The sequence below is a fragment of the Ranitomeya variabilis genome, chromosome 7, assembly GCF_051348905.1.
Source record: "Ranitomeya variabilis isolate aRanVar5 chromosome 7, aRanVar5.hap1, whole genome shotgun sequence".
In the NCBI taxonomy this organism is placed as follows: Eukaryota; Metazoa; Chordata; class Amphibia; order Anura; family Dendrobatidae; genus Ranitomeya; species Ranitomeya variabilis.
The window spans coordinates 48,278,818-48,295,982 of NC_135238.1; the positions used below are offsets into that span (position 1 = coordinate 48,278,818).

The 17,165-nt window shown below is 43.0% G+C and overlaps 1 protein-coding gene across 1 annotated transcript in view; it reads left to right on the forward strand.

Annotated features, from left to right (window-relative positions):
* LOC143786231 (uncharacterized) overlaps nucleotides 1-9,064 on the forward strand; it is a 98,368-nt gene extending 89,304 nt beyond the window's left edge. Inside the window, 2 exon segments of the mRNA XM_077275510.1 lie at nucleotides 5,025-8,043; nucleotides 8,045-9,064. Of these exon segments, the coding sequence (XP_077131625.1) occupies nucleotides 5,025-8,043; nucleotides 8,045-8,279 (3,254 nt within the window). The 3' untranslated portion in view covers nucleotides 8,280-9,064.
* Nucleotides 9,065-17,165: the final 8,101 nt, after the last annotated feature.

Sequence of the window (17,165 nt, forward strand, 5' to 3'; positions counted from 1 at the left end):
CTGCACTGTGTCAGCGCCGGCCGGCCGTAAAGCAGAGCACAGCAGTGACGTCACCGCTGTGCTTTACGGACGGTGTGCAGGGAAGCAGACGCCGGGGGACGCGACAGGCACCGGAATGTAAGTATGTAGTGTTTGTTTTTTTTACATTTACACTGGTAACCAGGGTAAACATTGGGTTACTAAGCGCGGCCCTGCGCTTAGTAACCCGATGTTTACCCTGGTTACCCGGGGACTTCAGCATTGTTAGACGCTGGAGAGCTGTCTGTGTGACAGCTCTCCAGCGACCACACAACGACGAAACAGCGACGCTGCAGCGATCGGCATCGTTGTCTATATCGCTGCAGCGTCGCTTAATGTGACGGTACCTTTACTCAAATATATATGTTCTATCAAACTATGAACAACAGTGATAAGCAGTTCTGCTGGAGATAGACATTTCTAAAGGTACCGTCACACATAGCGACGCTGCAGCGATACAGACAACGATGCCGATCGCTGCAGCGTCGCTGTTTGGTCGCTGGAGAGCTGTCACACAGACCGCTCTCCAGCGACTAACGATGCCGAAGTCCCCTGGTAACCAGGGTAAACATCGGGTTGCTAAGCGCAGGGCCGCGCTTAGTAACCCGATGTTTACCCTGGTTACCAGTGTAAAATGTAAAAAAAAAAAACAGTACATACTCACCTTCGCGTCCCCTGGCGTCCGCTTCCTGCAGTGACTGAGCGCCGGCCCTAACAGCAGAGCGGTGACGTCACCGCTGTGCTGTACTTTCACTTTACGGCCGGCGCTCAGTCAGTGCAGGAAGCGGACGCCGGGGGACGCGAAGGTGAGTATGTATTGTTTGTTATTTTACATTTTACACTGGTAACCAGGGTAAACATCGGGTTACTAAGCGCGGCCCTGCGCTTTGTAACCCGATATTTACCCTGGTTACCAGTGTAAAACATCGCTGGTATCGTTGCTTTTGCTGTCAAACACAACGATACACGGCAATCGGACGACCAAATAAAGTTCTGAACTTTATTCAACGACCAGCGACATCACAGCAGGATCCTGATCGCTGCTGCCTGTCAAACTAAACGATATCGCTAGCCAGGACGCTGCAACGTCACGGATCGCTAGCGATATCGTTTAGTGTGAAGGTACCTTTACTTCTTGTGTGTCACTGTTCTCCACTGCCCTTATCTAATCTTGTACTTGAAGACACAAAAGAGCACACTGAGATCAAAAATACTCTTGTAAAAAAAAATCACAGTAATAAGCAAGTGCTAGTCAAAAGATGTAAAGAAAACAGGGTATTTAGTTGATACGTTTTTTTGCAAAAAAATGTATACTAAGCTGCTCCACCAAATCGTCAAGGTATACCCTTATAGAGCAGTCCTAACTAATGTATGTAATCCCTATCTGATGTATTTAAAACCTGATCATCTGTATAGTACCTGTATAAGCAGGGTTCAGAGAAGGAATATCCATGTGGACATGCAGGATGGAACAGCTTAAATGCAAATGACCCACAGAGGAGTGGTGGACTCCCCAGTCTTGTAGAAACAAGAGAACAAAAAAAGTATCAACTAAATACCCTGATTTCTTTACATCTTTTGACTAGCACTTGCTTATTACTGTGTATTTTTTTTACAACAGAGTATTTTTGACCTCAGTGTGCTCTTTTGTGTCTTCAAGTTTTCTGGTGGTGTGAACAGGTTCCTACAGACTTGTTCAATGTGCAAGTAGCCCATGTCAAAGCGACGCATGCGGTAGCATCCGCATACAGCCGCACGACCTGCGTACCTAATGTTAAAGATAGGTACACAGGCTGCATGCGGGCCGCATGCAGAAGTAGGCGGAGCTAGCGGCCGAGGGCGGGGCTTCACGGAGGAAGTCTGCAGCCCGCCGCAGATCAGGTAAACGCTAGTGTAAAACTAGCCTTACCAAGACATTGGCAGTAAAAGACACCAAAGCTCATCACACCAGTGAGTTTCTCCAGGTCTTGGTGGAAAGGTTCTGCAAGACTGAACTTAAAAAAGAGCAAGTTCTTTCTGTCGTAACTGACAATGCAAGTCAAATATGATAAGTACTATTAAGCTAATGAATGAGAGTAATGATGGTGACCAGCACCTAGAAGAACATTCTGGGTCCACAGACACAGAAATGTTTGAAATAGAGGAACACAGTATTGTAACTGAGGAGCAAACTGAAGTTGCTTCAGATGAACAGCAACATGATAGTTTAGATGATCTTGTTGAAACTGTGTCAATACGTTCTTTCATTCATCACATGCGCTGTGTTGTGCATACGCTACAGCTGGCTATAAGAGACAGTCTGCGAGAAGGACATGCTGCTGCACTGATTGGCAAGGTGAGAAAATTGGCTACTGTTGCCAGAACCCCTAAAGTTGACTTAATTTTGAAGAGACGTGCTGGAAAAGGGGCAATAATTGATCAAGCCACACGATGAGGCAGTACTTAATGATTCAGCGCTTGGTTGAACTGAAAACCTTTCTTGTAGACATGGCTAACCCTCAACTGACGCTAAATGAAAGTCAGTGGAATCAGGTGACTAAGTTGGAAAAATTGCTAGAGCACCCATTTACCGTGAATAAAAAATTACAAGCAGAGGACTTAACTCCAGGTATTGTCTTAAAGGAGTGGAAGAACCTGATGTTTCGCCTGTCCCAAAGAGGAGGGTTAATTGCAAGTGGCATTGCTACATCAATGAAACGGAGAGAGGAGCTACTATTACAAAATAACATTCTTTTGGCAGCTGTTTATGTAGACCCAATGCATTGGATTCTTCTAGATGATCAACAGCTAACTAAAGGAAAAGAAGCTGTGTTTGAAATGGCAGTAAGGATGAAAGGGTTGCAGAACAGTCAGGAGGAACAAGATGAATTTGGTCGTCCTGCGGCTGCCACATCTTCACCCTCATCAACTGATGAAGAATTTAATTTCGAAAAATATTTGGATCACAAGGACCGTGCAAAGCGTTCCCGCATAGAAGAGTCATCCCCATCAAAGAACACAGCCAGTACATTTCAGCAGAATTTTTCATGTGCACTAAAAGAAATTGAGAAATTTGACCATTCATCAAAAATAACAGTGCAACAATCGATTCCTCTGTATCCTGACAATGTCAGAGATGTTGCCCGAGTGGTTACTTCTTTGCCACCAACCCAAGTTAGTTTAGAGAGGTTGTTCTCTGCTTCCAAAATAATTAGATCAGATTTGAGGGCATCAATGAAGGAGGATCTGACAGGCAATACTTTTTCTGAGGACAAATTTATAGATTTCTTCTTATTAACTGCATAAGTGTTTATTGCATATTTACTTACAAGAGTTTAGAAAAGTTTATAAAAGTTATTTGCTTTATTCTAATTGTATTCTAATAAATATAGTTTTTGCTCTAAGTTATCTGATTACTTATGTGATGGTGAGAAACTGAATAAGCACGATGTTAATATTTTACAACAGTAAATTTATTGTTACGAATTGGCCATTTATGAAGGAGTCTGAGTCGGAACCTGATAAAATCCAGGAGTCGGAGTCGCAACTGTGGCTTACCGACTCCACAGCCCTGACTTAAAGCCGCAATGCTCCTCCTGGAAATATGCAAATTGTCTCTTCAGAGAGGAAGAGGACTAGAACTCTAGTGCCACCTATTGGAAGTAGCAATCCTAAAAGTCAATGTCAACCCTTTAACGAGCCTTGTCACATGACTTCAGTACCTTGAAACACAGTATCTGCAAATTGTGATTCTGGTTTGGCTATTATCCTAAGTCATGTGACAAGGTTCGTCAAAGGGTCGACATTGACTTTTAGGATTGCTACTTCCAATAGGTGGCACTAGAGTTCTAGTTCTCTTCCTCTCTGAAGAGACAATTTGCGTGTTTATTTATACATGTATATATTGGTAACCTGCATTTAAATAGTATTTAAAGCATGTTAAGCTGGGAGAGCGGCTACCAGGTGAAATTGAAATATGTTCCTTGCAGCCGCTCGCTTAAAGTCCTTGAGGTGGTGCATCAAGCTCTTAGCACAGAGAGGTGACTGCTACAGACCTACGTCTCCTGAAGAATAAAATCCAGCGGCTGCAAGGAGAATATAATTTCATCAATGAGCAGTGAGTGATGGTATAGAAGGTGATTGGAGCTTATTAGCTTTCATTTTGATGAAGGAATGATGATTTGTTTCCTTATCTCTTGGCTTTTTTATTATTGCAGAGCATCCTCAATTTACACAAAGGGGAAAATGTGCTGTCAACAACAATCGTTTTTATTTTCATATAAAATATGCGACCAATGACAAATGTTTTATTATTTGATGTTTTCTCTGGCCAACGAATGGGAATGAACATTAGCACAATTGATTCTTTGTGAAATCATCACATCATGTAAATTACACCGTTAGTCAGTTAATAATAGCACTTTGCTACACACTTTTCAATTTCTGTATTTTTTTATTTTTACTTTTTCTATTTAGATAACTATAAGTATTAAGGTTATTTGACTCAAAAATCACATCAGTTATATTCTTGACAGATGGTCGTACCAGCAGCTCCAAAATCCAAAAAAGCATTTCTCAAGACCCATATGAAGAACATGCTAACATCTCAGACATGGATCCTTTTAAAGTACATTGTCCTAATTCATCACAGACTGTTAAACAAAATAAAAGTCAGAGAAGAAGTGTGGAAAATAAAAAAACTCCCACGAGGAAGAAGCCATTTTCATGTTCAGAATGTGGGAAATGTTTCATCCTAAAATCAAATCTTGTTGCACATCAGAGAATTCACACAGGAAAAAAGACATTTTCATGTTTAGAATGTGGGAAATGTTTTTCACATAAATCAGCTCTTGTTAATCATGTGAGAATTCACACAGGAGAGAAGCCATTTTCATGTTCAGAATGTGGGAAATATTTTACACAGAAATCACAACTTGTTACACATGAAAAAGTTCACACAGGAGAGAAGCCATTTTCATGTTCGGAATGTGGGAAATGTTTTGCTCTAAAATCAAATTTTGTTGCACATGAGAGAATTCACACAGGAGAGAAGCCATTTTCATGTTCAGAATGTGGAAAATGTTTTAAAACCAAATCTCATCTTGTTAAACATGAGAGAGTTCACACAGGAGAGAAGCCATTTTCATGTTTGGAATGTGGGAAATGTTTTTCTGAGAAATCAAAACTTGTTATACATGAGAGAGTTCACACAGGAGAGAAGCCATTTTCATGTTCGGAATGTGGGAAATGTTTTGCTCTAAAATCAAATCTTGTTGCACATGAGAGAATTCACACAGGAGAGAAGCCATTTTCATGTTCAGAATGTGGAAAATGTTTTAAAAATAAATTTGATCTTGTTAAACATGAGAGAGTTCACACAGGAGAGAAGCCATTTTCATGTTTGGAATGTGGGAAATGTTTTTCTGAGAAATCAAAACTTGTTATACATGAGAGAGTTCACACAGGAGAGAAGCCATTTTCATGTCTAGAATGTGGGAAATGTTTTTCTGTTAATTCAAAACTTGTTATACATGAGAGAGTTCACACAGGAGAGAAGCCATTTTCATGTTCAGAATGTGGGAAATGTTTCATCCTAAAATCAACTCTTGCTGCACATGAGAGAATTCACACAGGAGAGAAGCCATTTTCATGTTCAGAATGTGGGAAATGTTTCATCCTAAAATCAACTCTTGTTGCACATGAGAGAATTCACACAGGAGAGAAGCCATTTTCATGTTCGGACTGTGGGAAATGTTTTGCTCTAAAATCAAATTTTGTTGCACATGAGAGAATTCACACAGGAGAGAAGCCATTTTCATGTTCAGAATGTGGAAAATGTTTTAAAAACAAATCTGATCTTGTTAAACATGAGAGAGTTCACACAGGAGAGAAGCCATTTTCATGTTTGGAATGTGGGAAATGTTTTTCTGAGAAATCAAACCTTGTTATACATGAGAGAGTTCACACAGGAGAGAAGCCATTTTCATGTTTGGAATGTGGGAAATGTTTTTCTGAGAAATCAAAACTTGTTATACATGAGAGAGTTCACACAGGAGAGAAGCCATTTTCATGTTCAGAATGTGGAAAATGTTTTAAAAATAAATTTGATCTTGTTAAACATGAGAGAGTTCACACAGGAGAGAAGCCATTTTCATGTTTGGAATGTGGGAAATGTTTTGCTCTAAAATCAAATTTTGTTGCACATGAGAGAATTCACACAGGAGAGAAGCCATTTTCATGTTCAGAATGTGGAAAATGTTTTAAAACCAAATCTCATCTTGTTAAACATGAGAGAGTTCACACAGGAGAGAAGCCATTTTCATGTTTGGAATGTGGGAAATGTTTTTCTGAGAAATCAAAACTTGTTATACATGAGAGAGTTCACACAGGAGAGAAGCCATTTTCATGTTCGGAATGTGGGAAATGTTTTGCTCTAAAATCAAATCTTGTTGCACATGAGAGAATTCACACAGGAGAGAAGCCATTTTCATGTTCAGAATGTGGAAAATGTTTTAAAAATAAATTTGATCTTGTTAAACATGAGAGAGTTCACACAGGAGAGAAGCCATTTTCATGTTTGGAATGTGGGAAATGTTTTTCTGAGAAATCAAAACTTGTTATACATGAGAGAGTTCACACAGGAGAGAAGCCATTTTCATGTCTAGAATGTGGGAAATGTTTTTCTGTTAATTCAAAACTTGTTATACATGAGAGAGTTCACACAGGAGAGAAGCCATTTTCATGTTCAGAATGTGGGAAATGTTTCATCCTAAAATCAACTCTTGCTGCACATGAGAGAATTCACACAGGAGAGAAGCCATTTTCATGTTCAGAATGTGGGAAATGTTTCATCCTAAAATCAACTCTTGTTGCACATGAGAGAATTCACACAGGAGAGAAGCCATTTTCATGTTCGGACTGTGGGAAATGTTTTGCTCTAAAATCAAATTTTGTTGCACATGAGAGAATTCACACAGGAGAGAAGCCATTTTCATGTTCAGAATGTGGAAAATGTTTTAAAAACAAATCTGATCTTGTTAAACATGAGAGAGTTCACACAGGAGAGAAGCCATTTTCATGTTTGGAATGTGGGAAATGTTTTTCTGAGAAATCAAACCTTGTTATACATGAGAGAGTTCACACAGGAGAGAAGCCATTTTCATGTTTGGAATGTGGGAAATGTTTTTCTGAGAAATCAAAACTTGTTATACATGAGAGAGTTCACACAGGAGAGAAGCCATTTTCATGTTCGGAATGTGGGAAATGTTTTTCAGATAAATCAACTCTTGTTAGACATGTGAGAACTCACACAGGAGAGTAGCCATTTTCATGTTTAGAATGTGGGAAATGTTTTGCTCTAAAATCATATCTTGTTACACATGAGAGAATTCACACAGGAGAGAAGCCATTTTCATGTTCAGAATGTGAGAAATGTTTCATCCTAAAATCAACTCTTGCTGCACATGAGAGAATTCACACAGGAGAGAAGCCATTTTCATGTTCAGAATGTGGGAAATGTTTCATCCTAAAATCAACTCTTGTTGCACATGAGAGAATTCACACAGGAGAGAAGCCATTTTCATGTTCGGACTGTGGGAAATGTTTTGCTCTAAAATCAAATTTTGTTGCACATGAGAGAATTCACACAGGAGAGAAGCCATTTTCATGTTCAGAATGTGGAAAATGTTTTAAAAACAAATCTGATCTTGTTAAACATGAGAGAGTTCACACAGGAGAGAAGCCATTTTCATGTTTGGAATGTGGGAAATGTTTTTCTGAGAAATCAAAACTTGTTATACATGAGAGAGTTCACACAGGAGAGAAGCCATTTTCATGTTTGGAATGTGGGAAATGTTTTTCTGAGAAATCAAAACTTGTTATACATGAGAGAGTTCACACAGGAGAGAAGCCATTTTCATGTTCGGAATGTGGGAAATGTTTTGCTCTAAAATCATATCTTGTTACACATGAGAGAATTCACACAGGAGAGAAGCCATTTTCATGTTCAGAATGCTGAAAATGTTTTAAAAATAAATCTGCTCTTGTTACACATGAGAGTTCACACAGGAAAGAAGCCATTTTCATGTTCGGAATGTGGGAAATGTTTTTCAGATAAATCAACTCTTGTTAGACATGTGAGAACTCACACAGGAGAGAAGCCATTTTCATGTTCAGAATGTGGGAAATGTTTTTCAGATAAATCATATCTTGTTACACATGAGGGAATTCACACAGGAGAGAAGCCATTTTATGTACTGAATGTGGGATTTTTTTTTATTTAAAGGGAGGGTGCCGTGATTTTAATTTTTGTATTAATAATTATTGATTATATAATCAATTATTTTTAATACAAAACTAAATGTACTACTTTCATAGTTTTTTATTTATTCACTTTTACTTTGGCCACTGGAGGCCGCCATTTTCATTAGTGTGGGTGTAAGTGTCTGGGCACGACACTTGCACTCCTCACTTACGGCAGCCATGGGCATAGGAGACTGCAGTCGGGCTCCGACCGCATCTCTTTCATTGAGGCCGCTCCTCCTGCCTCTCAGCTGTGACTTGGGCACGCCCACTGGGCTGCTACGTCACAGCTGTGAGAGGAGATCGCGGCCATTTTGTTTGCTGTGGGCTGCGATGACCGAAGATGTTGGGGAGAAGCTGCTGGGAGCGAGGGTCCGGGGTAAGTATCTGCAGTGCTAGCAGTGATCGCAGCCTGTAACAAGTAATACAGTACAGGCTGCGATCACTGCCGACCTGCGCTGTCTTGCTGAAAGCTTCCTCCCTCAGTCCAGGGGCCGGAAATCCCCCAGCAGCAGCGTGTCTCCCTGTACATGGAGCGTTATGTCTGCTGCTTCTCTGCAGCACTGATTTGTGGCTGGAGCCTGGATGTGCTGCACTTCATCACACTCACACGGTGACTGTAGGTGCAGCCTGGAGTCCATGTTTCTAAAAATAGAGCAACTCTCTGCAGCCGGGGATCCCTGGGTGGTTACAAGGGGCGGCACCCAGGCTGGCCAGTAATGGTTAACCCTTCGCTGCCTGCTGTGCATGGTGCAGGAAGATCAGTGTGCAGGCAGGCAGCAGTCTGGGGCCTTCACCTATGGATCAGGTGGGAGGTCTGCACAGTGTAAAGAGGTGGGCTATGGTTGGCACAATAATATTGTTCTAACACTTGGGCTATGGTTGGCACAAGGAAGCAGACCCCAGGGGGTGATGACACTCAGCAAGCTCTAGCTGCTGTGTCACTACAAGGCCCAGCATGACAGGACTGAGCTCCTAAGTGTTGTAGTCCTGCAGCTCCTCAGGTCTCCTGCCTGATCTTCCTACTATACATTCCAGAGCAGAGGGCCGGTGGCAGCAGTCTGAGACTAGTGATCCAGGGAGCAGAAGAGGAAAGACTGTGGCTGGGCCCTGACACCCACACTAAGCTCACTGACACTCACCCCATGCCCCCTGACACCCACCCCATACTCCCTGACACTCACCCCATGCCCCCTGATACCCACCCCATACTCCCCGACACCCATCTCGTGCTCCCTGAAACCCACCTCAATCTCGCTGACACCGCAAGCCTCGTGTCTTTCAGGACAAGCTGTGAGGATCGTCACCAAGGGCGTACATACAAATCATAGGGCGACAAAGCATAAGGTCTATTTGCCCCCCCCCCAAAAAAAAAAAATAATAATAATAATTGTGGGGGTCACAGAAGGGCATAGCTCACAACTGTCCTGCCTTTGCATAATATACCACCATATATATTTATTACATAATACTGCCATATAGGTCATACATAATGCCGCCATATATATTTTATCACATAGTACTCATAAAGACCACACATTATACCTCCACATATATTTATTACATAGTACCGCCATATAGGTCATACATAGTGCCGCCAGATATATCTATTACATAATACTGTAACATGGACCGTACGTAATGTTGCCATATATATTTTTTACATAATGCTGCCATATAGATCAAACATAATATTGCTGGATATATTTATTACATAAAACTGCCATATAGATCACACATGATGCCACCATATAATGTATATTTTTAACATAGCACTGCCATATAGATCACACTTGATGCCGCTAATTATGTGTGACCTGTATGATGGCATTATGTGTGATCTATATGACAGTATTATATGTGATATGTATGGTTGTATTATGTTTGATCAGTATGGTGCAATAATATAAGAACTATATGACGGGATTATATGAGAACTATATTGTGGGATTATGTGTGATCTATCTATGTGGCAGTATTATGTGAGAATTATATGGTGGTTTTATGTGTGATCTATATGGCGGTATTATGTGTTATCTGTATGGCAGTATTATCTTCAGAAAGCGGACCCATTCTATGGTGGTTCTGGCTGAGCAGCTGCACGCGGGTCTGGGGTAATAGAGGGGCAGCATGACCTCCAGTTAGGTGCAGTCAGGGCTGGTGAGGCAGCTGAAGAGAGGGGTCTCATTTTTATCGTTACTATATGGCTACATTTCCTTCCCAGCGTCACCCCGTACTTCGCCTGTCGCCTCGCTTTCACACATCGCCAGGACAGGATGGAGAAGACAGGATCTGAGGAGGGGAATGGGGTCTTTGCATGCAATGTCTGGATCAGAACAGGTCATCAATCAGCAGAAATGTTTCCTGGATTTCTGTGGAGCAGACGGTCCATCCACGTGTATAAAATACAGCACTCTATGTACAATCCCTGGCTGCTCCGCGCACCAAACAGGGGGCCCCCATAGACCAGCACACTGCTCTCCTGAAATACTCTGTGCTGCTGTCACCCTGCTCCCTCCACCACATATCTCCCAGAATCCTTGCTGCCTGCCATCCTCGGTAACTGTCTACTTGTCAGTATAAGGCTGCCGTCACACGCTCAGTATTTTACCTCAGTATTTGTAAGCCAAAACCAAGAGTGGGTGATAAATACAGAAGTGGTGCATATGTTTCTATTATACTTTTCCTCTAATTGTTCCACTCCTGGTTTTGGCTTACAAATACTGATGTATAATACTGACCAAATACTGATAGTGTGACGGTAGCCTTACTCTGCAGCCACCAATAAAATGGCTGCTCACTGGGTTCCTGAATATCATCCTCTCTTATCCCTTAGCAAACACCCAGGAGGAGAGGAGACATCACACACATGTGAGCAGACTCCGCCCATAATTACTGCAGTGCTGTAATGTGAGCTAGTTGTACACGAGGTTTTTGTCAAATTTTAGTAGCTGCTACCCCTAGTGTTTAAAAGTGGAAATGCCAAAGCTTTTAAAATTATTTTTCATATTTTACTAAATTATAAACAAATGAAAATATTTTTTAAGAAAATGTAAACACTAATTCTTTACAATTTTTCAATTGCTGGAAAAAAAATTTTTTTGATGGCACCTTCCCTTTAAAGTCTCAACTTGTTAGACATGAGGTAACTCACATTGGGGAAGAAGGCATTGTAATCCATTAGTGACCAAACCTAGTTTTTGAAATTTGACATGTCACTTTTTGCAGTAATACCGATGGAATGTCTCATATCCCAGTAATTCTGAAAATATTTTTTTCCTTATATGTTGTGCTTTATTTTGGTAATAAATGTAATAAATAAAAATGTGCAATATTCCAGCTTTGAATGTTGATGCAGCGGTAGCACCATACGCAGTGAAACGACAGTGGCCCAAGTAAGTTCAGACAAAATGTTCCATTATTGTGTTACTTCACACAGTCCATTAGAAATACACCATACACGGCTTCTTCACCCAGACCATTGGAAATACACAGTACACGGCTTCTACACACAGTCCTTTAGAAATACATAGTATGCGACTTTAGTTTGCAGTCCCTAATCAGGCCGGACTTCCCTTTGTCCAGTTTCCGTGGGCAACCGCACGCCGATACAAAGACTTTACTCACGCTGTGCACCGCACGCTTGATCGTCCGGATTGTAGCCGGGTAAACATAAGACAGCTAGAGACGCAGGGTGTCAGTCTCTTTTTTTTTTTTCGCCATGACAGCACCCACTGAGCAGGCCGGTGTGCGCGTGTTCAGTCAGCAACGTTCCCCTGAAGTAGTTGGCAATACTTATGAGGGTATCAGGGAGATGCACGGCGGTTGCGTGCATGGAGGCACAGGACCCGGAAGTGGTGGAGCACTTCCGCGTAAGGAAAAAAAAATGAGAGTCACCTATGGGAAGCTGCATAAAAACTCTGGCCTCAGTGTGCTGGTGCTCAGCAATGTCATCCTGAAGTGACCCTGTTTCGCACCCACTGGAGGAGCTAACGGTGCCTTCACGCATCAGTAGCAGAAAGAGTGGTAGTGGACACTAAGCAGAGTAGTTCAATGGACAAATCTGGAAAGGACAAGAATTCCTGTGCCTTCGTCTCCGAAGCCGGCATCTTGCTGACAGGCTTCATTCCTTGAGTGTTATTGATCGCACCTATCACGCTGCTCCCCTCCTTCCCAGAGCCATAACTTTTTTATTTTTCCGTCAATTTGGCCATGTGAGGGTTTATTTTTTGCGGGATGAGTTGTACTTTTGAACGACATCATTGGTTTTACCATGTCGTGTACTAGAAACGGGAAAAAAATTCCAAGTGCTGTGAAATTGCAAAAAAAGTGCAGTCCGACACTTGTTTTTTGTTTGGCTTTTTTGCTAGGTTCACTAAATGCTAAAACTGACCTTTAATTATGATTCTCCAGGTCAGTACGAGTTCATAGACACCTAATATGTCTAGGTTATTTTTTACCTAAGTGGTGAAAAAAAATTCCAAACTTTGCTTAAAAAAAAAAAAAAATTGCTCCATTTTCCGATACTCATAGCGTCTCCATTTTTCATGATCTGGGGTCGGTTGAGGGCTTATTTTTTTGCGTGCCAAGCTGTTGTTTTTATTGTTACCATATTGGTGCAGATACGTTCTTTTGATCGTCCGTTATTGCATTTTAATGCAATGTCGCGTCGACCAAAAAATCGTAAATCTAGCGTGTCTAATTTTTTTCTCGTTACGCCGTTTAGCTATCAGGTTAATGCTTTTTTTTAATTGATAGATTGATAGATCGGGTGATTCTGAACGCGGCAATACCAAATATGTGTAGGATTGATTTTTTTTTAATTGATTTATTTTGATTGGGGCGAAAGGGGGGTGATTTAAACTTTTATATTTTTTTCACATTTTAACTTTTTTTTTTAACTTTTGCCATGCTTCAATAGCCTCCATGGGAGGCTAGAAGCGGGCACAGCATGATCGGTTCTACTACATAGCAGCGATCTGCTTTTCGCTGCTATGTAGCAGAAAATCAAGTGTGCTGTGAGCGCTGACCACAGGGTGGCGCTCACAGCTGCCGGGGATCTGTAACCATAGAGGTCTCAAGGACTTCTATGGTTACAATATACAAGCATCGCCGACCTCCGATCATGTGACGGGGGTCGGTGATGCGCTCATATCCGGACGCATTTAACTAGTTAATAGCGGCGGGTGAATCGCGATTTCACCCGCCGCTATTGCGGGCACATGTCAGCTGTTCAAAACAGCTGACATGTCCCGGCTTTGATGCGGGCTCACCGCGGAGCCCTGCATCAAAGCAGGGGAGCTGACCTCGGATGTACTATCCAGTCCGAGGTCAGTAAGGGGTTATATATCTCTTACTCTAGTCATGGGTGACTTTATCTGCTTACACACTGCGCATTTCTTGCGGTGATCCATCTTTGCGGTGCACTTTCCACCGTTTATGCCCAGTTGGCTCATTATTGATGGCTGCAGTCAGGGCTATTCTCTGCCTCGGTTGGATATCTCGCCAGTGTATTTATGGCTGGGGGCGATCTATAGGTGCTAAGGCCATAACTATACATTTTGTCCTTTAGTCCAATGAGCTAGGGGGTAGGTATATATTAGTGTTGTTGTGCAGGCTTGCTTTTGTTTATTTAAATACTCCAAATATTATGTTACCATATGTATATGGACCATGTTTTCTTGTGTATTGTTTTTAATTATGTTTTAATATTTTTTGTGTGGTGTGCCAATAAATTCTTGTTTCTACATTTGCTTCATTATTGTTTATATGCCCGTGGTGTGCATAGTATAGTGGCTTCCTTTTCTTTTGTTTCTTGCTACAATGTCATCCTCAAGTGACCCTGTTTCGCGCCCACTGGAGGAGCTAACGGTGCCTTCACGCATCAGTGGCAGAAAGAGTGGTAGTGGACACTCTAAGCAGAGTAGTTCAATGGACAAATCTGGAAAGGACAAGAATTCCTGTGCCTTCGTCTCCGAAGCCGGTATCTTGCTGACAAGCGTCATTCTGTGAGTGTTATTGATCGCACCTATCACGCTGATGCCCCCCCTTTTTGTGTATCCGTAGGATAAAAAGAATGGAAAACCCAAACATAAGGAATGCTTACTATGCTCCCAGGCCCTTCCGGACACTTATCCTAAGAGGTTATGTCAAATTTGTATTGGGAATACCGTACAAGAGGAGGGTTCAGTAAGAATGGAGGACATCCGGTTAATGATCACAGAAAAACTACAGTCCCTGGGGGGTTCTAGTAGTATTGTGTGGAGAAGATCCAGCAGAAAGTTCTCTTCTCCCAGGGCCGAGTCCCCTTCGGACTCCGGGGAGCTTAATTCAGATTTATCCCGAGAGTCCTTATCCTCTGAGGAGGAGGAGCACACATGTTTTCCGGTTGACAGTATTAACAATTTGGTCAAGTCTGTACGAGACACGATGGGGTTGTCAGAGGCTAAGGAACCCCAAACTCCTCAGGAGATTATGTTTGCAGGTCTCTCCCAGCGGAAAGGCCGAGCATTTCCGGTTATCCCAGCGATTAAAGAGCAGATAAAAAAGAATGGAAAAAACAATGGCAAAGAGGTTTCATGCCCGCAACTTCTAAGCGGTGATATCCATTCAATGATGAAGATATGGCCTCTTGGGCTAAAGCCCACCAGGTAGATGCGGCAGTTGTCTCTACTTCCCATCAGTCGCCTCTACTTCCCGTCAGTCATGGATCGTAAGATGGCCTTCTTAAAAGATCCTGGGAGTCTTGCATAGGAGCATTCAAACCAGCAATATCAGCCACGTGTACTGGGAGCTCTATGCTGGTTTGGTTAGACCAGCTAGAGCAGAATATTAAGAACGGTATGTCCAGAGGCAAATTAAGTTCTTCCAGTCCCTTAGTGGCGCGGCATCCTTATCAGACACTTCAGGTGACTCTCTCCGCCTAGCGGCCAGGATGGCGGGTCTTACCAATGCAGCCCGCAGGGCTTTGTGGTTGAAGTGATGGAAAGGTGACGCTCAAACCAGATCCAAGCTCTGCACTATACTCTATCAGGGTGAGTACCTGTTTGGGGCAGTATTGGATGACATCCTGACCAAAGCAGGAGAAAGAAAAAAAGGGTTTCCTAATCCATACGTTCCCTCCTACAGGAGGGCATTCAGGAAGCCATCATTTGGCAGGAAAAAATATAAGGGCCAATGGAATAATAGAGCGTTCAAGCAGAAAAGTAACCTGTTTAACAGACTCCCCTTCAAGTCTGGAGATAAGTCCAGATAACTCTACCCTACCGGTGGGAGGCAGACTACTCCATTTCTGCCATCAATGGAGAGCGATCACGGCTAAGGGTACCGTCTCACAGTGGCACTTTTGTCGCTACGACGGTACGATCCGTGACGTTCCAGCGATATCCATACGATATCGCTGTGTCTGACACGCAGCAGCGATCAGGGACCCCGCTGTGAATCGTACGTCGTAGCAGATCGTTTGGAACTTTCTTTCGTCGCTGGATCTCCCGCTGTCATCGTTGGATCGGTGTGTGTGACACCGATCCAACGATGCGTTCGCTTGTAACCAGGGTAAACATCTGGTTACTAAGCGCAGGGCCACGCTTAGTAACCCGATGTTTACCCTGGTTACCATCGTAAAAGTAAAAAATAACAAACAGTACATACTTACATTCTGATGTCCGTCAGGTCCCTTGCCGTCTGCTTCTTGCTCTGACTGAGTGCCGCCGTACAGTGAGAGCAGAGCGCAGCGGTGACGTCACCCTGCATGTCAGAAGGATAGACAATTTCAGAGCAGATTTTCTCAGCCGCCATACCCTGCATCAAGGGTAATGGGTGCTCAGACGTTAGATCTTCAGGATGATAACGGTCATGTGGGGCATGCCACAGATAGACTTATTCGCCACAAGGGACAACAGGCAGGTCGAAAGATTCGGTTCACTATACAAGACAGACAATAATACAGATATACTCGAGGCTTTGCAAACCCCATGGACATTTCACCAGGCTTATGCCTTTCCACCAATGATACTATTCTTAATAGCTCCGTTTTAGCCCAAGAGGCCGTGGTTCTCATGGTTGAGAGCCATGTTGGAGCGCCCCCACGCGTAAGGGCTATGGGGTACTCGGAACCGGGTCCTGCTTCTGAGTTCAGGTGGATGTCACGGTGACCCAGCCCGTGGCCCTATGAGGGGTGCCCAAATAAAAGGAGTAGTTTGTACGGTGTTCGTGACGCCACCTGTGGTATTCCGTCAGGGTGACCGACGCTGCTTAGGGGTCCGCTGGGGTGATGGAATGGCAGCTAGATGGTATACCTTCCCACAGGTGAAGTATATCCCCACGGCTTCCCAGTAGAGTAGTTGGTGATGGTGTAGGATGCAGTAAATAACGAGGACACAAGGTTGCAGTCTCTTTACCTTTTACTGAAGACTTCAGCGTCCACAGTCCTGAGCACTGTTCACAGGGCTGGCTGAATCCGGCCGGTCCGAAGGCACATCCAGAGTTCCCTTTGCAGGTGGAAATCAGTAGCCTTCCTACTTGCACCTGTGTGTTGTAGTACTTCCCTGCTGAACACCACGGGATAGTCCTCACAAGTGTTGTGTCTGTTACTGATTCCGTCCCCCAGATGGTATGGATAGGACGACCCGTATGACGGGGTAGGCCTGGAGCTATTTTATAGGGACCCTAGTGACGCCCCTCTCCCACAATTGCCTCCGTTGTCTTCATTAGGTTTAAAGGTTGGGCAGCCAACCTGGAATTGACTGTCCTGCCGTTATTCAAAGTAATGCGTAGAGCTGATTACTCCCTCGGTGTTCTGGCCACCGGCTACGCGCCTCAGAAGTATGTTGCCGATCTTAAGGCACGACTCCTCCCGATATTATCTC